The following is a 24,084-nucleotide window of genomic DNA, read 5'->3' as shown; positions in this document are numbered from 1 at the left end:
GATGGACAGATGAAAATGCCAAAGCTGGTTTGCATTTCAAATTTCATTGGCTTTCTGGTTTGTGCTGTGCCACAGTACTTGGCATTTGGAACTTACTATGTCCAGCCAGTATCTCCGGCTCTTTTTCATCAACTTCTGCTCTTCATTTTTTCAGGCTTCTCATTCTACCACTTCCTGTTAGGTGAGGGGTAAGACATCAGCCCACACCTCCTCACACCCATCCTGCTGCTTCTACCTCTGACATACAGGAGCTTTGAGACATCTTAGTACCTGTTATCATCTTACCACATCTGATGAGACAGTGATATGCTTTCTAAGTCTCTCTTTAACATGCCAAAGTTCCTGTTCCAGGGAATATCTCTACCTTTTGTTTTGTGTGGCTATGCAGGTGTTCTGTGACCCTGGATGGGTCACAAGTTCCAACTAGACCAGATTCTTCTCCTTCCAAAGGGAAGCAACTGTGAGAACACAGAGAAGACACCTTTGAATTTCAAGATCCTATTTCTATATTGTGCTTAGGGAATTCAAACGGTGGGCTCTTTGCAGTTGTATTACCATTTCATCCTTTAGCTAGGTGTGAAGGAACATGAGTAGTCTATTTTAGAGCAGAATCACAGCACCAAAATCTTTAGAGCACAGTATTGAAAATAAAAGATATTGGGGAAAGACAAAGGCAAAAGTCATTCTTTTCTCTATATGTCATGAAATTGCCAATTCTCCTATTTCAAAACTTAGAAGAAAAATTAGGACTGACAGCTTATCTATCCTTTAAGTATATAAGGCACTTATTTTCAACTTCGACAAAGTCTGCCAATAATAACCAGAGGAAAATTGTTGGAAAATACTGAAGGGCTTTAGATCTATAGATTGGTAAGTGCATACTTTCTAGGAGTTCTCAGACCTAGTAACTTCTTTCGAGATAAATATTTTCTGTTACCACTTTCTCTATTGAAATGAAATAAACCTAGCTGTTTAGCTAAATAAAAATTAAGGCACTATTTTAATTGCAATATGAAGGAGAAATGGCAAGCGATTTTTTAATAAATGATGACGGGTAGAAGAAACTGCCCTCTTGACTTTGGAAGCCCACTCTGCAATAGTAGCTTCAGGCAAGGTCCAGAGTCTTAGGCTTACTGAAAATTTATTTCTTATAGGTGATAGGATAAAGGACGGGTTAGATTAGACACAGAAACAGTGATGTAAGATAATTGAATTGCAGAGACACTGAGTGGGGAGATATTCTAGATAGTATATGAGTAAGACTGAAAAATAATAGGGAGCTTTTATATCAGTTGCTGCAATGCAGGAGTTTTTTTTTTTTTTTTAATAAACTTCCTTCTTAAAAATTCTGTGTGTGGATGATTGGTGTGCTCCACCATGGGCCCAGCACTCTGCCTGCCACAGGGTCCACTGGTGTAGTGTAAATGAGACTGGTTCCCCATGGGCTCATGTATGAGAACAACTCATCCCCAGTTCGTTGGTGGTGCAGTTTGGGAAGGTTATGGAAACCTTTGGAGGTGGAGCCTTGCTGGGCAAAGTACATCACTGGGATGAGTTCAGCGTATCCCCACTTCTGTTCGCTCTCTCTGCTTACCGTGTATAGGCAAAATGTGATTTCTCTGATTCCTGATGTCCATAAAGGCCTCACACTCTTGCTTCCGTGCCTTCCCCTCCACAATAAACTATATCTCTTCTAACACTGAAAGCTAACATAGATCCTGTTCTCCTATAAATTGCTCGTGGTTATGGCATATCATCATAGCAACAGAATAGTAGTTAAGACTTCCATGTTGACGATGATGGCACAGTGGTGTGGATGGAAACAACACACGCTTGGGTCCTATCATTTTCCTAGCTCTGCAAGTCCAATGAAATTATACAGGCTAATCAATTCTAAACATACACGCCCTTTCTCATTGTTTCTGTCCATTGAAAAGCACATTCAGGTGCATGTTTACACTTTCCTCTTGTTCCATCAGTCTCTTGACCATCCCTGCTCTCCCTCAGTAGCCCTGGTTAGTATACTGTGCTGATGTCTCTGGGAACTGTTATTAGGAAGGTGTCTTTTTAATGGCCATTGTTCACCATATAAAATAACAAGGTATACAAATAACTATGATGATAAATATATCCCAAAGAGAATATCAATATATTTGAATTTATAGTTTGAAAATATCCTGTATGCAGAAAGTTCTTATGGACTTCTTCTCTCTCTTTGTCTGTCTGTCTGTTTATCATACTCACATCCCTACATATAAATATACACATACCAAACTCTAAAGAAATGCTTTCTCTTTTATTTTCTTCACTACATAGCAATCCATAGGTGTGATGCAAAGCCTTCTGATTCCCCATGGAAGGTTTTCAGATAAATTCCTAGGCTGCAGGGCCCTATGTCAGAGGCCAAGCTCTCTGTGTGAGAGCTCATGAATGGCATCTGTCCTCTCTCAGAGTTGTCATTTCACAAACTCTTCTTTATATTCTTGCAGTTACGTTTGACTCTACCAGATCTGCCCTTTTCATTGACACTTTCCCTTATAGTGACAAGGGAAATTAGTCCAAGGGGAGGGGCAGATGATGCTAATTAGTTTCTCTTTCTCCATAATCCATAATCAAGACTTTCCCACACATTGTGCTCAATAACACTTAGCAATGTGAGCAGTGTGCAAGGACTTAGATAGTGTGCACATGAATTCAGATCTCTAAGGGAAAGCACAGCCCTGACCTGAGCAGAGAGGGGGTCACCCTCATGTGGCTCAGGCAGCTTCTAGCTTTAGTGAGATGAATCGATTCCCTGAGAGGATTTCAAAAGGCTTTGCTGATTATGCCTGTGATGGCTTAGAGAGTCGACCTTTACGATTCAATTTATCTTCAAGTTCATTTGTTCTAACTGAACATACTCTCATTTTTTTGTCCCTTCTTACTGCTCCTGAAGCCATCCTCCTAACTCAGGTCTCAGTCCTGCTCAGGACCATTTGATCACGTGACTCCTTCCTTCTTATGTCTCTCCTTCTTCTCCAGCTTCTCCCTACCTCTCATGTGGACTTCAGTTATAGTTCTTAAAAACAAACCAGATGGACCCACACTTACCATACTGAGAGTTTCCCCTGACCTCAAAATGCTACAGGAAAGGCTTCCATGACCTGCATAGCTCAGATGACCTTGACTTTCCCCAATATTTATTAGTATCTGGCTTTCTGTTTCAGCTTTACTAGTATGGGTAGTAGTGATACCCAGATAAAATAAGAGGACCAATCTAAATTCAAATTTAGATAACCACGGATGTTTGGGTGATGTAATAAAACATCACGTGCTACTTGTCTGAAATTCAAATCCAGGTGGGCATGTGGCATTTGTATTTACTTACCACCTCTAGCCATCCTTCCTTGTCCTTTTCTGCCTTTGCTTTCTCAGACATTTTCCTCTGCCTGCATCTGTCTGCTGTGTCTCTATAGAGACCTTGAAACTGCAGTGCTTGCTTGGGCTGACTTTTTCTCTGTGGTACTTGTCATATTCACTAGTACAAAAACCATAAGGACAGGAGTCTGGGACTGATCCAATTTGTGTGGCCTTGAGCTAGTAGAGGGGGATTTCATCAATATGACAGGCATCTATTTGGAACAGGAAGGTGAAACTGGGGAAGAGCTAAACAAGAAACAGGATGCTATGGATTCAGATGACTTCAGGGTCCTTGCATGGCACTGCATTCCAATGGGTTCTTCATTCTTGGGCTGGCTTGCTGGCATTGTGTCTCAAGTTCCTCCCTTTCCTCCCCAGGAAGCATGCCTTATCCATTCTCAGCAGTGCCTCCCATGAGCTAGTCCCACAGGGAAGATACTGTGTAAGTGTGCATGACTATGTATATATGTGCATTCTTGTGCATTCAACCATGCATGTATGCACCATGACCATCACTTTGAAAGCCATTGCATGAAGATATCTTTGTAAGATGTACTTGAATTGAAGTGGATTTGAGCTTTTGTTTGCTTTTTGGCTTTCTTTTTGATACTCCTAGTGTGTGAAGATGTTCTGTTGCTTCCTTGGAACAGGCAGTTGCAGCTGGGTTCACCTCTAGTGTGCATGGAGGAGCTGCTTCTTCCTTCCTGCTGATTCTGAGACTGTAAGCTGTAATTTATCACACAGGTCTATTTTGATTGTAAAATCATTGGAACATTCTTACAATTTTTTTGAAGGAGCAGGAAAAATATCCATTTGTCTCCAACATTATCAACTAGAAATAGTAATATCATTTCCATTCTGTTTCAGATACCTTTCTGCACACCACTGGGCTCATATTACATTTATACATTTCCCTCTGTTTCAGAAGAAATAATGTCATCTAGTCACATCTTTAAAAATATGAATGGCTATTCAGCATATCACTAAACAAAAGTGTTTCCTAATTTCTTCAACTTTGAAAGCCTAACTTCAGTTCTTTCCCGTTATAAACAATAGAATGGTGACTGTTTACACTCAGAGGGTGTTTTCAACTCCATGTTGTTTTTGTCATCTAGAACTTCAATCACTAATTCAAAACCTAGACATGCTTTAAGCATCTGAATCCTGCTACTTGTCCCATTCCCATTGTCCCCAGGGTTGGTGGAACATGTGTACTTCAGAAGCCCCTCAGTGGGATATTGCCACTTCATGAGAAGATGGGAGATTGGGGGCAGCAGCTGGCAAATGCAGAATAATTTCCCATTGTATTTGTTTGCTTGCTTGTTATCTCTTTTGTTTCCAAAAATGCATTGTTCATGCTTGTGTGCGATGAAGCTTATTGAATAATTTGTAATTAAGCTGGTACTCAAAGATGAGATTGCTTCCTCCTTTTGTTTGGGGCAAGGGAACCTTGTGTGAAAGGATATCCTAAGATCTTCTTGCTGGTATACCTGAGTGATACTTTCACATAGACAGGTAAAGTGAGAGTAGGAGCCAGCCAGTGCATAGCATCTAGAGCCATCAACTCTGTTGTTGGGCAAGCTATTGCTATTCTCCTCCCAGCAGCTCCCACACTTGTCCTTTATGCTGTCCTGGTTTACGTGGTCACCTCAGGTTACATACTCACATCTGAGGGTTTGGAGCTAGGAACCACAGATGAATGAGAACATTCAGCATTTGTCTTTTTGGGTCCTAACATGCAGCATTTGTCTTTTTGGGTCTTAGTACCTCACTCAATATGATCTTTTTCAGATCTGTCCATTTACCTGAAAATTTTATGATCTCATTTTTCTGTCTAGCCAAATAGTATTCCATTGTGTACATACACAATACTTTACTTACCCACTCATCTGTTGAAGGATATTTAAGTTGTTCCCATTTCCCAACTATTGTGAATGAGCATTGCTAAACAACTATACCCACAGGTCAGTGAAGCTACCTCCCCTCACCAAAGAAGCTTCTCTTTAAAGCAAATGAAGAACATCACAAAAGACAACAACTGGGCAAAATGAAGAGATCAACATAACATGGGGAGCCTAGCCCAAAGAACTGTACCTATATCACGGCTTATGGCTCTTGCATCTGTGAATCATAGAACATCACAGATGCAGGACAGAGAGATAAGAGTCAGATGCTGTGAGCCAGTCTATTCTAGAAATGATTGCATTAAGTGGGACAGTGACAATATCAGTGGACATATTAACCTGGAAGAGGTGTCCCCCAGACAAAGAACCACAAGAAACCTATGAGTGCTAGGAGAAGGGGAATTGGCCTCCTCAAGGGATTAACCTCTTTATTGTCTGATGAAAAGATGTTGACCTTGAAACCACATACACACAAACAATAGAAATGGAGTCAACAGGTTGTATTTATATGTATTTGTCATACACAGGTATCTATATTTATATTAAATCACTAAATGCAACAATAGTCAAAGGAAAAGTGGCTGTCAACTTGAGAGGGGAGCTGGGAGGGGCTTGAGGCAGGATAGTTGAGAGGGGCTGGAGGGAGTAAAGGAAGGTATTCTAATTCTATTTTAACTAAAAATATTTTTAGAAATACAAATATAGAAAGTCTACACAATGGTGATTTTTCTATTTCTCTCTTTTAAATACATTTATTAAAATTCTTCTACCAAGGAAAAAGCAAACAAACAAAAAAAGGACTCACCCTTTGACTCATTTTTCCGTAACTATTTCATTTAAAGGCTGCCTTTCCAAAACCACATACATCCTGATGTGCTAGGGATTAGAGTTTCACAAAAGGGGATAGAAGTAAACACAAAAGCAGAAAACAATACTAGACCTTGCCATAGCCCTTCACCCTCCTTTGAGTATGTGACCGACTTTGTGAACATTCTGGTTATAGTATGTAAGTAAGTGTTTGCATCTTTTTCTTCTGCTGGATGGTCAACATACTGAAGTCTCTTCCTGTGGGTCTTTTTATTTGAGTCACTGGTAGAGTTTAGGCTTTCAGTTAAGTAAGTTAAGGGAAACTTACCGAATCACACTAATGCTAGAATGTTTGTGTGTGCTACACAGGAGATTTGGATGTGGTAATAGGTAGAGACCTTTTCATTTCTTTCTGCATGGAATGAGGGCAAAGTGAATGCTAAATGGGCTGAGATGAGGCTGGAGAATGTTTAGGGAACATGGATAATATTTCATATAGAATTGCTAGAGTTATAAATTATCCTTTTTGATAGAAGAAAAATTTCTCAGGCACTGACTTCATGTTTCTGTTATCTAATAACTCTTGTAAGCACCAAAGACAGGTCCAAGAAGACTGATAGCATCTCAGGAGTCCAGTGGGAGCAGACATGGGCTTTCCTGGTGGAGCAACCCTCTTTTCTTCAAGTTTTCTGAGTACAGCTCTGGGTCACTTGGGGGAAGTAGATTTATGGGAGGCTAGCAGATAGCTCTATCTTGAACCAAGGAGATATGTCCCCCCAAAAGGGAACATGCTATCTCATTATATGTTTGGTGTATGTATGTGGTGCATATTGAAATTTATTAACAGAGAGTGACATTTTTTTTGGATTAGTTAAGATTATGTACTTCAGAATGTTCATGTACATGGAAAAATAATTTCTAATTTTAACTGTATCTTACTTTCTTAGGAACTCTTGGTTTAGGGAAACGGTGGTATTTCCCCTTCACTGCATCCTATTGGAAAAGTGTGTGTGGTTTGATGGAGAAGCGGCGGCGCTCTCTGAGTTCTGGTCTATTCTTCTTCAACGAGGACTTTGGCAACAAAGGTGGGTAACAAGAAGAAGCTCTATTGAGTACATTTTCCTCTGGTCAGTTTTGATTTTCACTTCTGTATGGGCATTTATTGTTTTGTAAGATTCCAAGATTCCCCTGTTCAGGTTGCTCTGGGTTCTGAAACAACTAAGCTGCAATGTTCTGGTAATGTCTGCATAAGCCCTGGAACCTGGGAATGGTCCAATCATCTGTTATTTACAATGTTCCTCTCCACATATTGTCTGTATTTGTACATATATTATAGTTTGTTAAAGTTCAAAATGAATAGGTGTAAGAAAACTAAAAGGAAAGGTAAGCACCTGCCAAGTATAACACACTTGAACTTTTTCAAAATGATTTCACATGGTCTAACTTCTGTGATCTTTCTGTGAACAAGAATATCAGTTTCTCTTAAAACCAGGGACTTTTCTTAGGACAATAAAAGTTCTGAAACATAGCAGAGCAGGACCATTCACGTCAATCACTCTATATCACCATGACCTGTGCCTGTGGGCCAGGCACAAGACTCTCACAGGGAAGCCCCTGTGAATGTAGATGGGCCACCATGGAGCAGCTAGATCCTGCAATGCTGGATTTGTACTCTAGGTGAATATTGGAAAATAATTTTCAACTCGAATTAACCAAGTAGATTATGGATGGGTTAGGAAATGCAGACTATGCCCCATCAGCCCCTATCCACTCTTATGTCAGGAGAAGATATCCTGTGGACACTGTTGTGTAAACAGCCTGTTTATCTCCCATGTCTACAGAACCCTTGTGTGTATCTGTTTTTGCTTCCTTACACAGTGGTTCTCCTATCATAAGAGATCAAAGCTTTGTTGCCAGTGGCTTCAGTGCATTTTGCCATTGCCCATCTTGCTCACTGTTTTCAGTAATGAAGACCGCAGAAGTACTTGGCATGCCTCCCAGAGCCAGGACTGTTCCAAATGAACAGATGATTTGATAGCATTGGCATTGTTTTTCAGGCTCCTGAAACCTTTTCATGGTGAATGTTCTTTCTCCACACAGGCTTCTCACAGCAAAATGGCCCAGGAGAGCTGGAAGGTACTTCAGGAGTGGCTCTAATGTCTGTGACCAAGGAATATGAAGGCCACAAGGTGGCTGTCCAAGAACTCACCCTCACCTTCCACAGAGACCAGATCACAGCACTGCTGGGAACCAATGGTGCAGGGAAAACAACCATCATGTGTGTCCATTTTCAAAACCTTATTTTCTGTTCCCACTCTCCCTTCCTCCCTCTTTTTCTTTTCCCCTTCTCCATCCCTTTTTCCTTCTTCTCCTTCCATTTTTATTTTGCTTTGATCTCAGTACAGAGCTTAGTGATTCAGAGGAAAGAGCAAGCTCTCTCTCCCCCCCCCACTCCCCACCCCCCAGTCTTCAATCATATTTTAGACCTGGAGTAGATTCCAAGGGGGGAGGTGGATGGATATTTTGTAGTACACCCAACTTCTTTTATTTTCTGCAAATGATCCAACATGCTTTACTCTAAGCTTTTGAAGTCCTTTGACACCTGCTAAAGTATAATTTTATTTGAATAATTGTAGACAAAGAGCTGAGAAATAGATATAAACCTTACGAATTTTACTATTCTTTTTGTCATCTTTTTGTCCTTTGACTCTTTTCTTGCCAAGTCCTGGAGTTTGGTTTTGGACCCAGTAGTTTCAAATTTGATTAAAGAATTCAATCATGTATCCTCAGAGGCGGGGAAATGAGTTCAAATATCCATAGCCTTGAGCTGGCTGTGGAACAGTGCCTTTACTTAAGGCTAACTGCAAAAATTACGGAGTGTCACTTTTGAGCAAATCACTTCTTATTCTTTTTCTCCCCAAATGTACACAGGTCTAATGTATGATTAGTAAAAAGGATGAAGGGGAAGTGGTCTCAACCTTAGTGAGAATGGCAGCATAGTAGTGTCAGTGGAGCTCCAGAAAGCTCTCACTGGAGACAAATCAAAAGAAGAGCATGGGCTATTTGTGTTTGTACCTCAAACACTGAAACAGTTCTCTTTTCTTAGAACTTGCAGATTGGGAAAGTATGAGTTACACAAGTAATAATTCAGCAAATGTTTGGTAATGCACATGTCTTCCCAGGAAGGTCCTGGATGTTTCAGGGTTCACTAACTACTTGTCTTTTAGTGAGATTTGGAGTACATTTGGTGTCATTTTAAGTGCCTGCTTCTTACTTGCTGGTAGTGTTTGGAGCCTGAGAGCCAATTACTGAACTGAGTTTTTACCATTTAAAACAAAGGCCCTTGAGACTCATACAGAGTTGATCCAGTTGAATTTCTGTGACCACAGGTTTGCCTAGCACAGATAAAAAATGTTTGAAAAATATTGCATCTGCCCTAAATATGTACCAATATTTTTTCTTGGCAGAATTTATTCAAAAATTGAATATATGAATGCTTTACAGTACATAGAAAAATTATATAAACTGAATGAATACTGTCATTTTTGTACACTAAAGTGGAATATCTAAATTTTGGTGTAAGGGGGCTATTGTGGAACCAACTCCCAAGGATACTTGAGGGGTCATTAAATTTATGACTTCATTGAATTCCCAAATAGGTTTGGACATGATTATAACAAAAATTTGCTAATTGAATTTCTTAAGGCATTTTTTTTTTAAAGTTTTTCCAAGACAGGATTTCTCTGTGTAGTTTTCGTAGACCAGACTGGCCTTGAACTCAGACATCTGCCTGCCTCTGCCTCCCAAGTGCTGGAATTAAAGGCATGCGCCACCACCGCGCCACAAGGCATAATTTTTGTACAGTCAATATCATGTGTTTATGCATGTAGTTCAGTAAGGGTTGACATATTTGTCTGATGTTAGAGCAAACACCACAGTGAAGATGGAACATTTCTTTTCACTTCCAAAATTTCGGTGTCATCTTTTGGCCCTGGCCTCTGAGTGGCCACTGACCCACTGTTTGTTAATTTGTTTACTTATTCTAGAATTCCATGTAAGTGGAATCAAGCCTACCTCCTTTCACTCAGACTGTTCACCCAAGTCTGACATAACTTAGAGGTCTACAATCACACTTTACCCCCTGGGAAGACAGGGCACATTCATATGTCCACCTTTCACAGTTGGACAAGCCAACATCCCCACAAATCCTTATGCTTTAATTGACCATGTGGAAAACTGGTCAGCAGAAGGTGCGAGTTCCTTATAAGCTGCATACACCACCTAGGAGCTGAGTGGCTCACTGATGTTCAGATCATCCAGGTGTTTGTACTGAATCTTTGTTCTCTGCAGATCCATGTTGATGGGGCTCTACCCTCCGACTTCTGGAACCATCATCATAAATGGCAAGAACCTGCAGACAGATATGTCCAAGGTCAGAGAGGAGCTGGGAGTGTGTCCACAGCAGGATGTTCTTCTGGACAACCTCACTGTGCGGGAGCACCTAGTGCTCTTTGCCTCCATTAAAGCACCTTGGTGGACCAAGAAGGAGCTACAGCAGCAAGTCATCAAGTTAGTAACCAGTTCTCTATTCCCCTTTCCTGTCTTTGGCCAGTCATGCAGGTAAAGAACACAGAGATATTTACTGTCAGCTCTATCTAAGTGTATGAGAAGAAAAATTTAGCAGATGAATCTTACATATAGAAATATGCCAGAGCCAACAGCCCTAGGGATCTTAGAGAAGGTTTTTATGGAAAAGAACTAGATTTGATGGTTTGTCTTGGAAATAGGGGAAGAATTGAGGCAGCAAGGCAAGAGTGACTAGGCAGGAGGTTGAAGCTGTGTGTATCTGGAATAAATGAAATGCAAAGGAAGACAAGGAAAAGGGATGAAAGACTCTTATATGGCATGCAAAGGAACAACAAATTTATCAGGCACATAGGTGTGAATGAACTGAGGACTGTCATTGGCCTGAGGTCTACAAAGTAAATATCTCCATGCCACAGCAGGTGCACAGCCTTGGGAGAGACTGTAGACAGAGAAGCAGCACCCCTGCTGTTTGCCTCCCCATCCATCCCAGCAAAGATGGAAGAAACACTAATAACAAACCTAGAATGATAGCCACAAAGGCAGAAATCACATTATTCCAGTCTACCACTGGAGAGTAGTATGGGCTGCATCACAGGATGAGTGTAGCCATGAGTGGAAAGGGGAACACATAGGAAACTAAGGAGAAGACAGGTGATGGGACGGGGTGATGGAGAAGATTTGTTTTGCAGCAGTGAACAGATGGGGTGCTGAGGGAGTAGGCCAGTGAGGACTCCCAAGAACCTTCTGGAAGTGGAGAACATGCTGTGGTCCCATTTGAAGTTATCTTCCAAGAACAATATGGAGACTGTCTCCAATTTGCAGACATGATAGTTGACCCTCAGAGAGATGAGCAACTCATACAGGGATGTGAGGGTCTTCCCTAGGGCTCTTACAAGTCAGGTGCACTTGGCTGCCTTTACCTTGGGTTGCAGCATGCAGGAACAGAGGATGCTCTGTTTCTAGGATGATTACACTGTCTGGGCAGGGGAGGAAAGGTTTTCCAGGACATTTTAGTGCCACTTCCTTGACCACAGCACACCTATGAACATTACAATGGTCTGTGAAGCGAAAATTATTTGTTACCAATTATGATCAATGCGCCTAATGAATATAGGTGGTAGTAGCTTTAAAATGTGGTCAAGGCATGCCCCCTAGCATCCTTTAGTAGAGATCTCAAGGGGGTGAGGGAACCCTGGTTCCTTGTGGAAGCTTCCTCAGAAGCATGGTTCTCTGAAGTCTTAACTGAGTAGAGCATCTTCTGATTCAGAATTGTCTAGGTTTATACACAAGATTTTAGACTGATGGTGAAAAGCAGTGTTATGGGCTTCCTTTTGTTAGAAATAGAACAGAGTAGCTCACACACCCAGAATGGGGAATTCACTTATGTCTCAGGGGCTAGGATGTGAAAGCAGAGCATCAGGGGAAATCCCTGTGCAGCTCCCCCTGACAGTCTCTCAGTGCAAGGGTTCAGGAGAAAGTGACAGAGTGCTTCAGAGGAATGCACTGCTGCCCACGTTTCCTTGGCTCACTCTTGGAAGAGATCAGCATTTAGATCATTTCAACTTGAGATCGCTGCCTATGTTTAGACACCCGCTATGACAAGGGCATATGGAAAACAAATCAAATGTCCCCCTGGACAGATGCTCACTCTCTGAGGGTCAAATGCAAATTAAATTTAAAGTCTTGAAAAAGATCCCCAAGGAACAGGAGCCCTTGTGGAAAGTGGCATATGGCACCACAAAGTTTGTTTAGATGCTTCCTTCTCCATTTCCTTCTCTTACAGTTCATCCCATAGGCATGTTCTCTGCTGTAAAATGCTATTCTCTATTCACCTCATAATATCTTTTCAGAGTGAATGATAGCAGAAATAATGTAAGTAACAATTATCTCTTGACTATACAGAGAACAAGCTTACTTTATACCACTTAAAACAATCTCAAGCTTGAGTTAGTACTTGATATGAAATAACTGTTTGCATGGATTACATATATACTAGATAGTCAATTCGCTGCATACGATGTATTCCTTTGTACTATAAAGACATAGGTCACTTGTTTCAGTTAAAATTTCTTTTGTATATTTGTAGTTACCATAAAAAATGATGGGTTTCATTGTGACATTTTCATTGTTTGTCATTGAGCTTTGCTCATACTCATACCCATTGTTCTATACTGCCCCCTCCCTTTCTTGCTAGCACTCTCTGCCCCCAATATAGTAACTGCTTTGCTTTATGTCAAGTATATATGCATATATATATTTAAATCTAGAGTCTACATACTTACTTACTTTGAAAATTTGTATGTATGTTGGGCCATTGAAAATTCTACTGTGATTGTGACTGGGGGCTTAAATTAAGCTTCTGACAATGCAATATAGGCTTCATTTTCTTATTTGGGCGCTAGGCAACCTTTAACAGTTATCAATTCACAGCATGTTACCTAGCAACAAAGCCAATTTACACAAAAGCAATCAGAATGAGATCATGTTTTAGGACAGTAGTTCTCAATTAGAGGGAGGGAAGACTGAAAACATCTGATTTGGAGCCAACATACTTCTGATTAGTGATCTGTAGCACAGCTTGTTTTCGTTAAGGTCTGAATTCATTAACATGTGAGCTCAAAGGAGGCAGCAGATCTTGTAATATCTGGAGTGAACACTTGTCAAGAGGCAGATGATGATTGTTCTGCCCCTCCTTTGATCTGAGGAAGACAAGCATAGCCAAGAGAGGAACATCTTCGAACCTGGAGTGATTGAAATACTGTTGTTGTGTTGCTACCACATACCATTCCAGTGAACATTAGGGAACTCAGGTTGGGGACAGGTTATCTTGGTGTAAAATGAGATCAGTATGTGGAAGCAGAGCAGAGAGAGAATGACAGATAGAGCCATGTCTACAGTAACCCAATGATGATGTCAGATGAGGAAGAACCAGGCAAAAGAGAGTGGAACAGAGAAAGAGAAAGACAAAGAGTGAACCTGGCCGCTTAAGGAAGATGAAGGGATTAACACCTCAGTTCTGTGTAGAGTTCAGTGAGACGAAGACAGATAATTGGTCTTTGCTTTAATACACAGACACCATTAATGTCCTTCAAAGAAAAGTTTGGGGATGGAGGTCTTTCTAGAGCCATTTAAGGAGAGAAGGCAAGGGAATATGGCAATAGCACTTTTTTTTTTTTTTTTTTCTCCACAATGGGAGCAGAGAACTAGAATGATGCCACATTCGGAAAATGAGTTTACAGGATGGTAGGAAGACAGGAAATGCAGCATCTTATCTGCCCACTGCTGATAGTGGTCCAGTTGAGAATGAAAGATCGGATGAACTAGAGAGGAGACTGCTTGATGGGACCTTGATGATTATAGGGCAGTGAAGGGACCTTGGAAAGAAGCTGAAGATCATCTCTCCAGAGAGTCCACGTGGTGCAGAACACAAGGCAGTGGAGGGCAAGACAGAGTGTCTGAAACCTCTATCTGCTTTCAGCATTATTTTACAATTTAAGAGTGCATAAGCTGTGAACTGTCCACTGCAGCTGTAATCTCATGTTTGGGAGGTGGAGACTAAATGTCAGGAGCTCATCCTCTGTTGTGTAGTAAGTTCAGGATCAGCCTGGGTTACATAAGAAGCTCTCTCTACATATACACATGCTCATAAACATACACATACATATCCACATATGGATTTGAACCAGAAGTTCACTATACAGGTGAACGATGCTGCTGCTAGAAGCCGTAAGTTATTAAACAAAACTCCCAGTGCCAGGCAATACATTGTATACTAAATTCCCAAGAATCCCAAGAGAGTAAACTGAGGAACAGGACAGACTAAAAGCACATCTGGGGTTGGCATACAACAGTAATATTGGTAGTGGTGACAGTTCCTGGTGACCTGGGATTCAAGGTTGGCAGTTTTAGAGAAAATTGGAGGAAGATGGTCTGTAAGTCATGATGAGTCACCTGCCATACATCTAGACCTAGAGAGATAGAGAATTTACAATGGATAGGAGACCTGACACAGCCCATTTCACCCGCCTTACCCAGGGTTCATTGTGTGGCCTCCCCTTTACTGCAAGAATAGGATTTGTTGTTGTTTCTTGAATATTTCCCCCCTCCAAAACCTGGCAACTGTTTTACAACTTTCTTTGGAACACACTGCTCAAACATAGCCACCTTGCCAAATCTCACTGTCCATCTGGCAACTCTTTCTGCTACTTCCTTTAGAGTCAGAGGGTATTCCTGCAGAACCTGGGACTTAGTTTCTTTGTATTTATTATAATTTCTTATCTGGCTTTTCCACCTGACTCTGAGTTTCTTGAATCACAGACAAAATTTGATTTATTTCTCTGCCCTTAGAAGGTGACAGGTGTCATGCATTTTAAGGGTTCAATAAACATTTGCTATGTAAATGAATGGATGATTGAACAGAAGTTTCCAAACACAATTTTTTGGCACATAATTGGGACTTGAGATGAGAAAAAGTCTTTTTTCCTTTCTGTGCTGCTTAATGATGTTCTTATTAAGGAGATTTCCTGACCTTCTTATGAGAAATCAGAAGTTTAATTTAATCAGAAATTATCCATTTTCTTTTGATTTGCCAAACCTCCATAATTAGGAAAACACTAGCTTTTGAGTAATTTTGGATTTTTAAAAATCAAAGAATAAAACAAAACAAAACAACAGATACTAACACTTGGGCAATGTTTGCAAGTGGTTTACCTATCATTGATAGTTATATCTATTTTAAGCCTATGAGCATGCCCTAAAACCAGCAGGCTGGGAATGACCAGGTTTTGCCATAGATTCCTCCTCCAGCCCCAGAGAGCAGCTTTCATATACTGTCATCAGACAATACCCAAGAGACCAAAAGTCCTAGCAACGTGTCTTTATCTGGAGAGGAGTCAAGTCCTTTGACTCCATTGACATTAGCTGGTATTATATTCATTAATTTAAATGCCATGGGTACAGTCATCAACAGGACCCATCTGCATGTGCTTCTCAGATATATGACAGAGGCCCTGAGTGCTGTCCATAGAACAGACAAACAGGAAGCACTTTGGTATGTTAAAATCTAATCAGAACAGGCAAGTTTGAAAGCATTTGACAGTTTTTAAAAAAACGTATTTTCTTGTCCATCTTCGTTGCTGACTCATTTATTATTAATGCACCCTCAAATGAGTAGAATGGACTCATGGCCTTCATTGTGTTGGAATGGTCCATGTAGAAAGGTGTTAGGAGACTACAGAGTCTAGGCACTTGCTGAACCGCTCTTTTCTTTCTCCTCTTTCCTGCATTGGTCTTCTAAGCCATGGCTACACCTGGAGAACAGGGGCTGAGTCATTGCCTGAGATTAGGCTGAGATGTACCAAGCAGGAAACATACTCTGAGCCTTGGATTAAACACAAACTGCCTTGGCTTTTGGCTGAAAACTGGACAGTAAGAAGCTGATTTGAGTACTCTCTGTGTGTCAGGCAAAAAAGGCAGAAAGAATGAAACTGATAAGAAAATTGTCCTATTCATTGGACAAGGAAGTCCTTGTCATTCACTTGCTACTTTGCTAGGGATCTGGAAGCATTCCAGGAGCCAAGTGTTCTTGAAGCTCAGCTGTGCAGAGCCCTTGTGGTGCTCATGCACCTGGCTAGCAGCCTCCTCCTTGGCTGCAGTGACCTTTCAGTTGTGAGTTGTCAGGAAATGCTAAGCAGGACTGTCCAGTCGCTCACAGGGAGGGGCTCCACTTTCATTGGTTAGGGCAGGTTAAAACAGAAAGACTTAAAGTAAATAATGAGAGTAAGTTACTAGTATATGGCCTTTAAAGCATAGTGGTGTTGGAATTATGTGAGAAAAGAGGGTGGGCTCATAGTAAGAGGAATAAACACCACATTTTTGCTGACCAACTACTCCTGAGCATGGTGCCTACCATGGAGTACCCAGTGTTACTCCATTGAAGAACACAAAATTTCCCCATCTACCAGAAGCTATCAATTACAAATAACTTCTGGATTAGGAGTGGGGCTTTGTGGCCACTTCCCCTTTCTCATTTTATCTGGGTCAAATTTGTGCATGCTGACACAGTCTCTGTGAGTTCATCCATGCATTGGCCCTTGTTGTGTTGGGAAGACATTGTTTCCTTGGAGTTGTCTACCACTGCTGGCTCTTAAAATCTTTTTACTTCCTCTTTCTCATAGTTCCCTGAGTTTCGAGGGCAGTCGTGTGACATCCCATTTAAGTCCGAGTGCTCTAGAGTCTCTTAGTCACTGCACACAGTCTAGCATAAAATGGACTCCATGTTTTTGTTTGCTTTTTAAAAATTTGTTTTGCATTGTCTTTTTGATTTTTTTGTTTATTTATTTTGATTTTTTTTAACAGGGGGAAACATGAAGTGGGGTGGGTAAAGAGGAAAGAGATGGGAAGGATCTTGGAGGAGTTGGGAAAAGGAAAATAATGTAATCAAAATATATGAAACAATGTCTAAAAAGATCAACAAATACAAAAAAGGTTTTTTGTTAGTTTTCTGAAATCTAGAACTCTCAAGACTGAAAGATAATTAGATACTTATTCTAATGTTAGTGATAATTGATGATTTCTACGCAGGACAGGGCATCATTGCAAAATCCTGATTATATAGTCAGTTAGATGGGGCCATAAAAATTTCATGCACAGTGGGCCAGCAAGTTAAAGGACTCTGGTGAACCCTGGGGCTTTGCCTCTGCTAATGTACTGTTCTCTGTATGGATTAGAAGAATTCAGGTCCCTTCTTTGTAGGAGGCCTGAATGAAAACAAGAGAGATGCTTCTCTAGAGAGTCAACCAAAGCACTTTCTGCACATAATGCCTTGCAGACACTGTGACAAACATCATACTTGGTATCATCTGCCTATCTATCTATCTATCTATCTATCTATCTATCTATCTATCTATCTATCTATCTATCTGTACATCAGTTCAATGCTACTGTGCCTAGTATACACCCTAGCATCCCTAACTCTTGACATAAGAACCCTGAACAGTTTATAAAGACCCCAGGCACAGTAAACCCTTATAAATGACATGAAAGCCAGAGCAAAGATTTCAGGTATTCAGGCAGAAGAATGTGGACTTTCTTGTTGTTCCAGAACTCTCGATGAAGTAGAGCTAACTCAGCATCAGCACAAGCCAGCTCGAGTTCTGTCTGGAGGCATGAAGAGGAAACTCTCCATTGGCATTGCTTTCATGGGCATGTCAAAGACAGTGGTTCTGGATGAGCCAAGCAGTGGAGTGGACCCTTGCTCCCGTCGCAGCCTTTGGGACATTCTACTCAAGTACCGGGAAGGTAGGTGATGAGACCCTTTCCACTTTCTCTCTCCACAATGCTATGCTTGAGAAGCATTGTGTATGTGAAGCAAGTCGTATTACAATGAGGATGCAGGATATTGTTTCAGAACAAGTAAGATATTCTAATACTTTATGATACTTTTGTTTTCTAATATATTATAATACTTAGAACACCTACTTTGTATTTGATCTCTTAACTCAGTATTAGCAGTGATACAGTCAATGAGCTAGAGTTATAGGTGATATCATTTGAAACTGGTTTTGGCCAGATTTTATTCCACTTTTAGAAACATGAAAGATGAAAGGATGCAATTAGAGGTCATCAAAGACAAACTTTCCTCAGTTAGCCAGCTTTCCACTGCTGTGGCTGGTAATTAACTTAGCGGAGAAGAAGACTGTTTGGGCTCCTAATTTCTTTCTTTTCTTTTCTTTTTTTTTTTGAAATCAAACACAAGTTTTATTGTATTTATTAAGAGAAAAAATAGGGCATAATTAGGGGTTTAAGAAAATCTATATTATATTCTACAAAATTTCAATTGTTAGCAAAACAAAAAAAATTTATATAAAAGCTATAGCAGTCTAAGATCAATATCTGTACCATAAAATATACAGTGATTTATGCAGTGAGTGTGACTTGACATAGTTATCTATAAAATTATCTTGGCATAAATCTTCACATTTTTCAAAGCTTCTGGTAAATGAGTGGCTAGTCCTCATTCTAGTCTGTTTTCTTGTTGCCTGGATAAAATACTCTGACAAAAGGCACCCTGGGAAAGAGAGGGTTTATTTTATCATATACTTCCAGGTCATAATCTATCATTGAAGGAAGTCAGAGAAGGAACGCAAGATAGGAAACTGCAGGCAGGAAATTGGAGGCAGGAACCCTGGACAGACATGGTTTGCTGACTCACTCTCTGGGTCAATTTCTGTCTTGCTATCTTACTCAGCTCAGGCCCACCTGCCCAGGGATGGTTCTGGGGCTCACAGTGGGCTGGACCCTCCCACATCAATCATCATTCTAAACAGTTACTCCCTATCATACCCATGACCCCACCTGATGTGGGATGATCCCTGAACTGAGATTTGTCATCTCAAAAGACTCTAGCCTATTCAAGTTGACAGTTAATGCTAGCCACAGAAGTCCTTTTGCTTTGGACCTGTGGTAGTCCAGTATATTATGGTAGATGGCATAAGATGATCACTTCATGATAGCATAGAAGGAGAGATCAGAAGGAAGCCTCATCTCCTGAAGGTCCTACCACTTCCCATTAGCATGTCAGGCTGGCAAATAGGCCCATTGGAAAGTTTTCAGAATCAAAATGGTAGCAGCTTTTATTACACATGGAAGCTGAGGACATTTGATAGTCTCACGTCTTTAGAGCCTGCTGACAAAGAGGGAAGCACATCTCTGCCTTCGAGGGTCCATTTGTCTTCTGTAATATGCTCATTTGCCATTTCAAGCGTTAGAGAGGCAAATGCTGCTTTTCATCTTCCGACTGTTTCCATACTCCAGACAGGCGGGAAGTATTGTAATAAGCAGTTTACATAGAAACATTCTTTGAATAGAACAGGGGGGACAGTGAAGCACATCTCCGTGTTGAAGGACTATCAAAACTTCTGAGGCAAAGTTACACACAATCTTACACAATGTTTCTCCTTTACCCTCTTTTCCTTTCCTAGCATATGACTTTACTTTTACTTGACTTAAAACTTCAACTTCCAGCAGATCAGGATTTGCTGTAGAAGAAAATGAGGGGAAAAGAACAATCTAGAGCCTGCCCTTTTCTTCAGCAAATAGGCAACAGTTCTGTTCTGCAGTTCTGAGGAATTAGAGAAGGAGAACCCACATAGTGCTCTGCTGTCTCATATGTTCTTTGTTTGGGTTGCATAGCTGCATGAGAAGAATTTAGGTCCTGTCTATGGAGCTGGCTTGGAGTTCAGGATGCTGAGTAGAACTCTGCACCCCTGGTAAGCACCAGGGGCTGGCATTCTCTTTCTTCCTAGCTGCACAGCTGCAACACTGAGAGGGAGCCGGAGCTTGTGAGAGATGCTGCCCTTGGAGCTATCTTGCTGGAGGCCAGGGCGGGTTTTGGGGTCTGCAGCCAGAATGCCTCAGATAAGTGGGAGGCATGGAATATGAAACACTTTGGTCTGACTCCGTTAGGCAGTCCCTGCCCATGCTACAAATGCTGAGGGTGAGAGGACCGCGCCCTTTGGTCTCAGTCCAAAGAGGTTAAGTCCTCTTCACCCCCACTTGCAGCTCTTCCTTCAGCCTCTTTGCTCCACTTACCTACATGCCCTTTGAGAGAGCAGAAGAAGGGCCCAGATGCAAAATGGGAAGCTCTCATGGGAAACACTGAATGCAGCTTATGGGCACTGATTTTTCCTACCACTTCGAGTTGGGGCTGATAAAGATGATGGATGAGGGTTAGATTAATGGATTATAATTTCCTTGCTCTTGTGGATTGTACAAATTAAACAGTGCAATCCCACAACTATTGTTTGGTTTAAGAATCATAGACGAGTCATTGTAAAATTTTATTAATTATATTTTAATGATCTATACTTTCTTCATTAAAATATTCTCTGAAAAATTATTATACATATATAATATTTTGAACATAGCCATCCCTCATTGACTCCCTCAAACTTCCCTGCCCCATTGACACACTACACTTCTAATTTTATGCTTTTTAAAAATAGCTCATTGAGTCCAGCTATTGCTACACATATATGTACAAGTGTTGTGTCATGTACTGGGGCATAAGCAACTTAATATTAGCCATTCCCTAAAGAAAAATGGCCTTCCCTATCCCAGCAAACTTCAACTGCAAATACTTCTTTGGGAACCCCTTCTATCTCTCTTCTGGAACTTCCTTTTAATTTTGAACTATCATATATACTTCCCCTTCCCCCCTCCAATTCCTCCCATGTACTCCCAACATGCCCCTTCCACCTTCCCATCTTTTTTGTTTATAACCCACTAAATCCACTTAGAACTGACTGTAAGTACATGGGGGTGGAAGCCATCCACCAGCACATAGGAGAACTAGCAGTGGCCAAATCCTCAAGAAAGAATTATTCTCACTCCCCAGCAACAACTGGCTTGATCTTTTCAGGTGGCCACACTGCTGTGAGTTCATATGGGTATCAGTCGTGCCATGTCCAAAGGATGGCATTTCACAAATCTCATCCCCATCCTCGGCTCTTCCTTTCTTGACTGGTTAGTTGATGCAATGTTTAAAGTTCGAATACTCAGAATGGACAGATGCAGTGCAAGTCTGAGAAAAATATCATCTTCATTAAACTCTGCTATTACTTTCCTTGTTGTTTAATGGAGGTTATTTTCATCTTTGGAAGACTCCTTTGAAACTGTTTTACTGACTGAAGTACAAAATTAATAGTCTGCAAGAAGATTAGCTAGACAGTAGTAAAAAGAAAACACATCTTCAAAAATGAAAATGTTAAAAAAAAGAAAATGTACAGCTCATTCCTGTAAACAACTGGCACAGCTTTGTGAGAAAGAGTTAAGACAGTGTGGGAACAAATGTTACCTGCTGAGGAGAAAAGAGATTTTCCCATCAGAACACTGGGCATTGGATGCTCAGTCTATTGGGAATCTTGTGGGTATTTTTTTTTTTTTTTTTTTTTTTTTGCTCTTTGGTAGACAGTGGGAGCTTTTGATGAGCTCTGGTGCCAGCATTTCAGTGTCCACCATGGAAAGATCAATAATGAGGGAGAGACACCAGAGCCAGATGGCACATCATGACAAATGCCTAGAACACATTTCAGACTGGCTGTACCTTTCCTTTGTGAGCTTGGAGAGATGGCCAAGCTCCTCTAAGCTGCACTTTTCTTTGTTACAGGAGACTCTCTCATTATTTTATAGGATTCTCCAAGCCAACAGTTCTCAACCTGTTTGTTTCAACCCTTTGGGCATTGAAGAACCCTTTCAATAGGGGTCTTATATCAGATATCCTGAATATCACATATTTACAATGTGATTCATAACAGTAGGAAAGTCACTGTTATGAAGTAGCAACAAAATAATTTTATGGTTAGGAGTCACCACAACATGAGGAACTGTATTAAGGGTCACAGCATTAGGAAGGCTGAGAAGCACTACTCTAAGGAGTCAATGAACTGTTAGTGAAAATGTATGGCTCAGTATCTGGTGTGTGGACTTTCCATACATGAGAAGATCTTGTCATTTCAAAGATACACAGAGATGAACTTAGGAACTGTAAGTTTTGGGAAGAACTTATGGGTAGGCTGCATCACCAGAATCAGAAAGAAACAATAGAGTAATGGCTTGGAAGAATACTCTTTAAGGATAGAGCAGCATCTTGCGTTCCAGTAACATTCACTGGGAGCTATCATGGATCAAATATCTGTGTCTGTAATCTAAATGCTTTGGGAATTATTACTTATCTTTTCCAGCTTTAGTAAAGTGTAGTTGACAAGTAAAAACTGTACATGTGGCATGATATTTGATATTTATATGCAGAGAGAAAAGATTAAACAGAACTAACTAACATGCCTATCACCTTACAAATGTACACGGTGTGTGTGTGTGTGTGTGTGTGTGTGTGTGTGTGTGTGTGTGTGTGTGTGTGTAATATTAAAGGGCTAATGTCTCAGAGTAATTTTCACATGCACAATGAATAGCTGAAGCCATTGTATTGTATAGCAGGTCTCCAGAATCTACCACCTTGCATAACTGAAGTTTTGTGTGATTTAGCCAATAACCTCTCTGTTCCTCTTCCTTCTCTCTCAGCCCCTTATACCACCCTTCTTCCCTTCATTTCCTTTAAGAGTCTGGATTGAGTAGACTTCTGTTTTTAGATTATTGTGTTGTATGGGGACATGCATCTGAACTGCAGGATAGCTCTAATCAGAGTAACAGATGTTCCTAGATCAGGCAATGAGTACATTTTCTTAGCATCCAGGAACTAAAAGACAAAGTTGTTGCCCAATTAGCAAGAATTGGCACTGGACATTCCACTCTCTATTGCGTTTTGCGTTTTGCACTACATTTCATTGTTTCTTTCTAGGTGGATTCTAAAAAGCAAACTGGAAGACAAACACTGTGATTCACCTCCCAGCAATCCTAGGGCTGAGACAGGAATATTGCTGTAGACTTGAGGTTAGCCTGGGCTACATAGTGATCTTCTAGACCAGCTTGGGCTACAGATTGAGAAAGGCTCAAAAAATCAAATAAAATCAAACCAAACAATATGAAAAACAAACTCAAGAAGAGAAAAAAAAAAACAATAAGACTCTTGGCCTTTTGCTCCTTCTCTTTTATGAAAAATATGAAATTAAGTAGAATTAAAATCAAGCTTGTCATTCACTATTTGAAGATTTGTTCTTGAAACCAGAATCAATGAATATGTTTATTCTGTTTGATAGGCTAGCAAAATGAGGCTCAATTAGACCGAACGGGGAGAGAGTAGCTAAAAGCAAGAGCATCATCTGTTTATATTAACTGAAGTAGCTTTCCTCAAATACTGTGAGTTTCTGTGCCTTCTGTTTTTCTAAGGTAAATCAGAGATTTTCTTCTCCACCAGGAAAGGTAATGAATTCTCAATTCATTGTGGACACATGTGAGCTTAACATGGATTTCTGCAGAAGGAAGTCACAGCGCTGGACTCAGGCGTCTCTCCCCTTAGGAAGGCTCAGGATGTAACCTCCCATCCCTGGCTCCCACACTTGTCTCCCACATTCTTGTGGGTCAAGGTTTCTACGTGATTTCTAGGATGCAGTGTATGTTTTGATTCTATTACATCTAAGCCCTGGAAAACAAAGCTGCTGAACTTGGGCCAATTATTTCATAGCTGTTTCTCCCTTCCTGCCTGACAGTGTCTCCTAAGCTTAATGGAGGATAGTGTGGAGGGCACTTGTGAAAACAGCAGTCAAGACCTTTTGGGAAAACTATATTGAAAACATCTCAGGATCTCTAATTCTGAAAGTAGACTTAGTTATGTTTTTACATAGCACCCTTCCAGCACCCACTGTTTAAAACACTGTTAGCTCCCTTTCAATCCTATACCAGTTCACCATTCTTAGGAGAGGGCCTTTGTTAT

General features: G+C 40.7%; 1 protein-coding gene across 1 annotated transcript in view; it reads left to right on the top strand.

The window, feature by feature from the left end:
• The window catches only part of Abca13 (ATP binding cassette subfamily A member 13), a 428,395-nt gene that overhangs the window by 195,202 nt on the left and 209,109 nt on the right, over positions 1-24,084 (top strand). Inside the window, exons 37-40 of the mRNA XM_036201460.1 lie at positions 7,058-7,195; positions 8,211-8,388; positions 10,461-10,679; positions 17,800-17,996. Coding sequence (XP_036057353.1) covers positions 7,058-7,195; positions 8,211-8,388; positions 10,461-10,679; positions 17,800-17,996 — 732 coding nt within the window. The remainder of the gene's footprint in view (positions 1-7,057; positions 7,196-8,210; positions 8,389-10,460; positions 10,680-17,799; positions 17,997-24,084) is intronic.

Source organism: Onychomys torridus, chromosome 10 (genome assembly GCF_903995425.1).
Source record: "Onychomys torridus chromosome 10, mOncTor1.1, whole genome shotgun sequence".
In the NCBI taxonomy this organism is placed as follows: domain Eukaryota; kingdom Metazoa; phylum Chordata; class Mammalia; order Rodentia; family Cricetidae; genus Onychomys; species Onychomys torridus.
The sequence above is the reverse complement of the archived record's forward strand: the minus strand, read 5'-3'. Positions and strand labels throughout refer to the sequence as shown.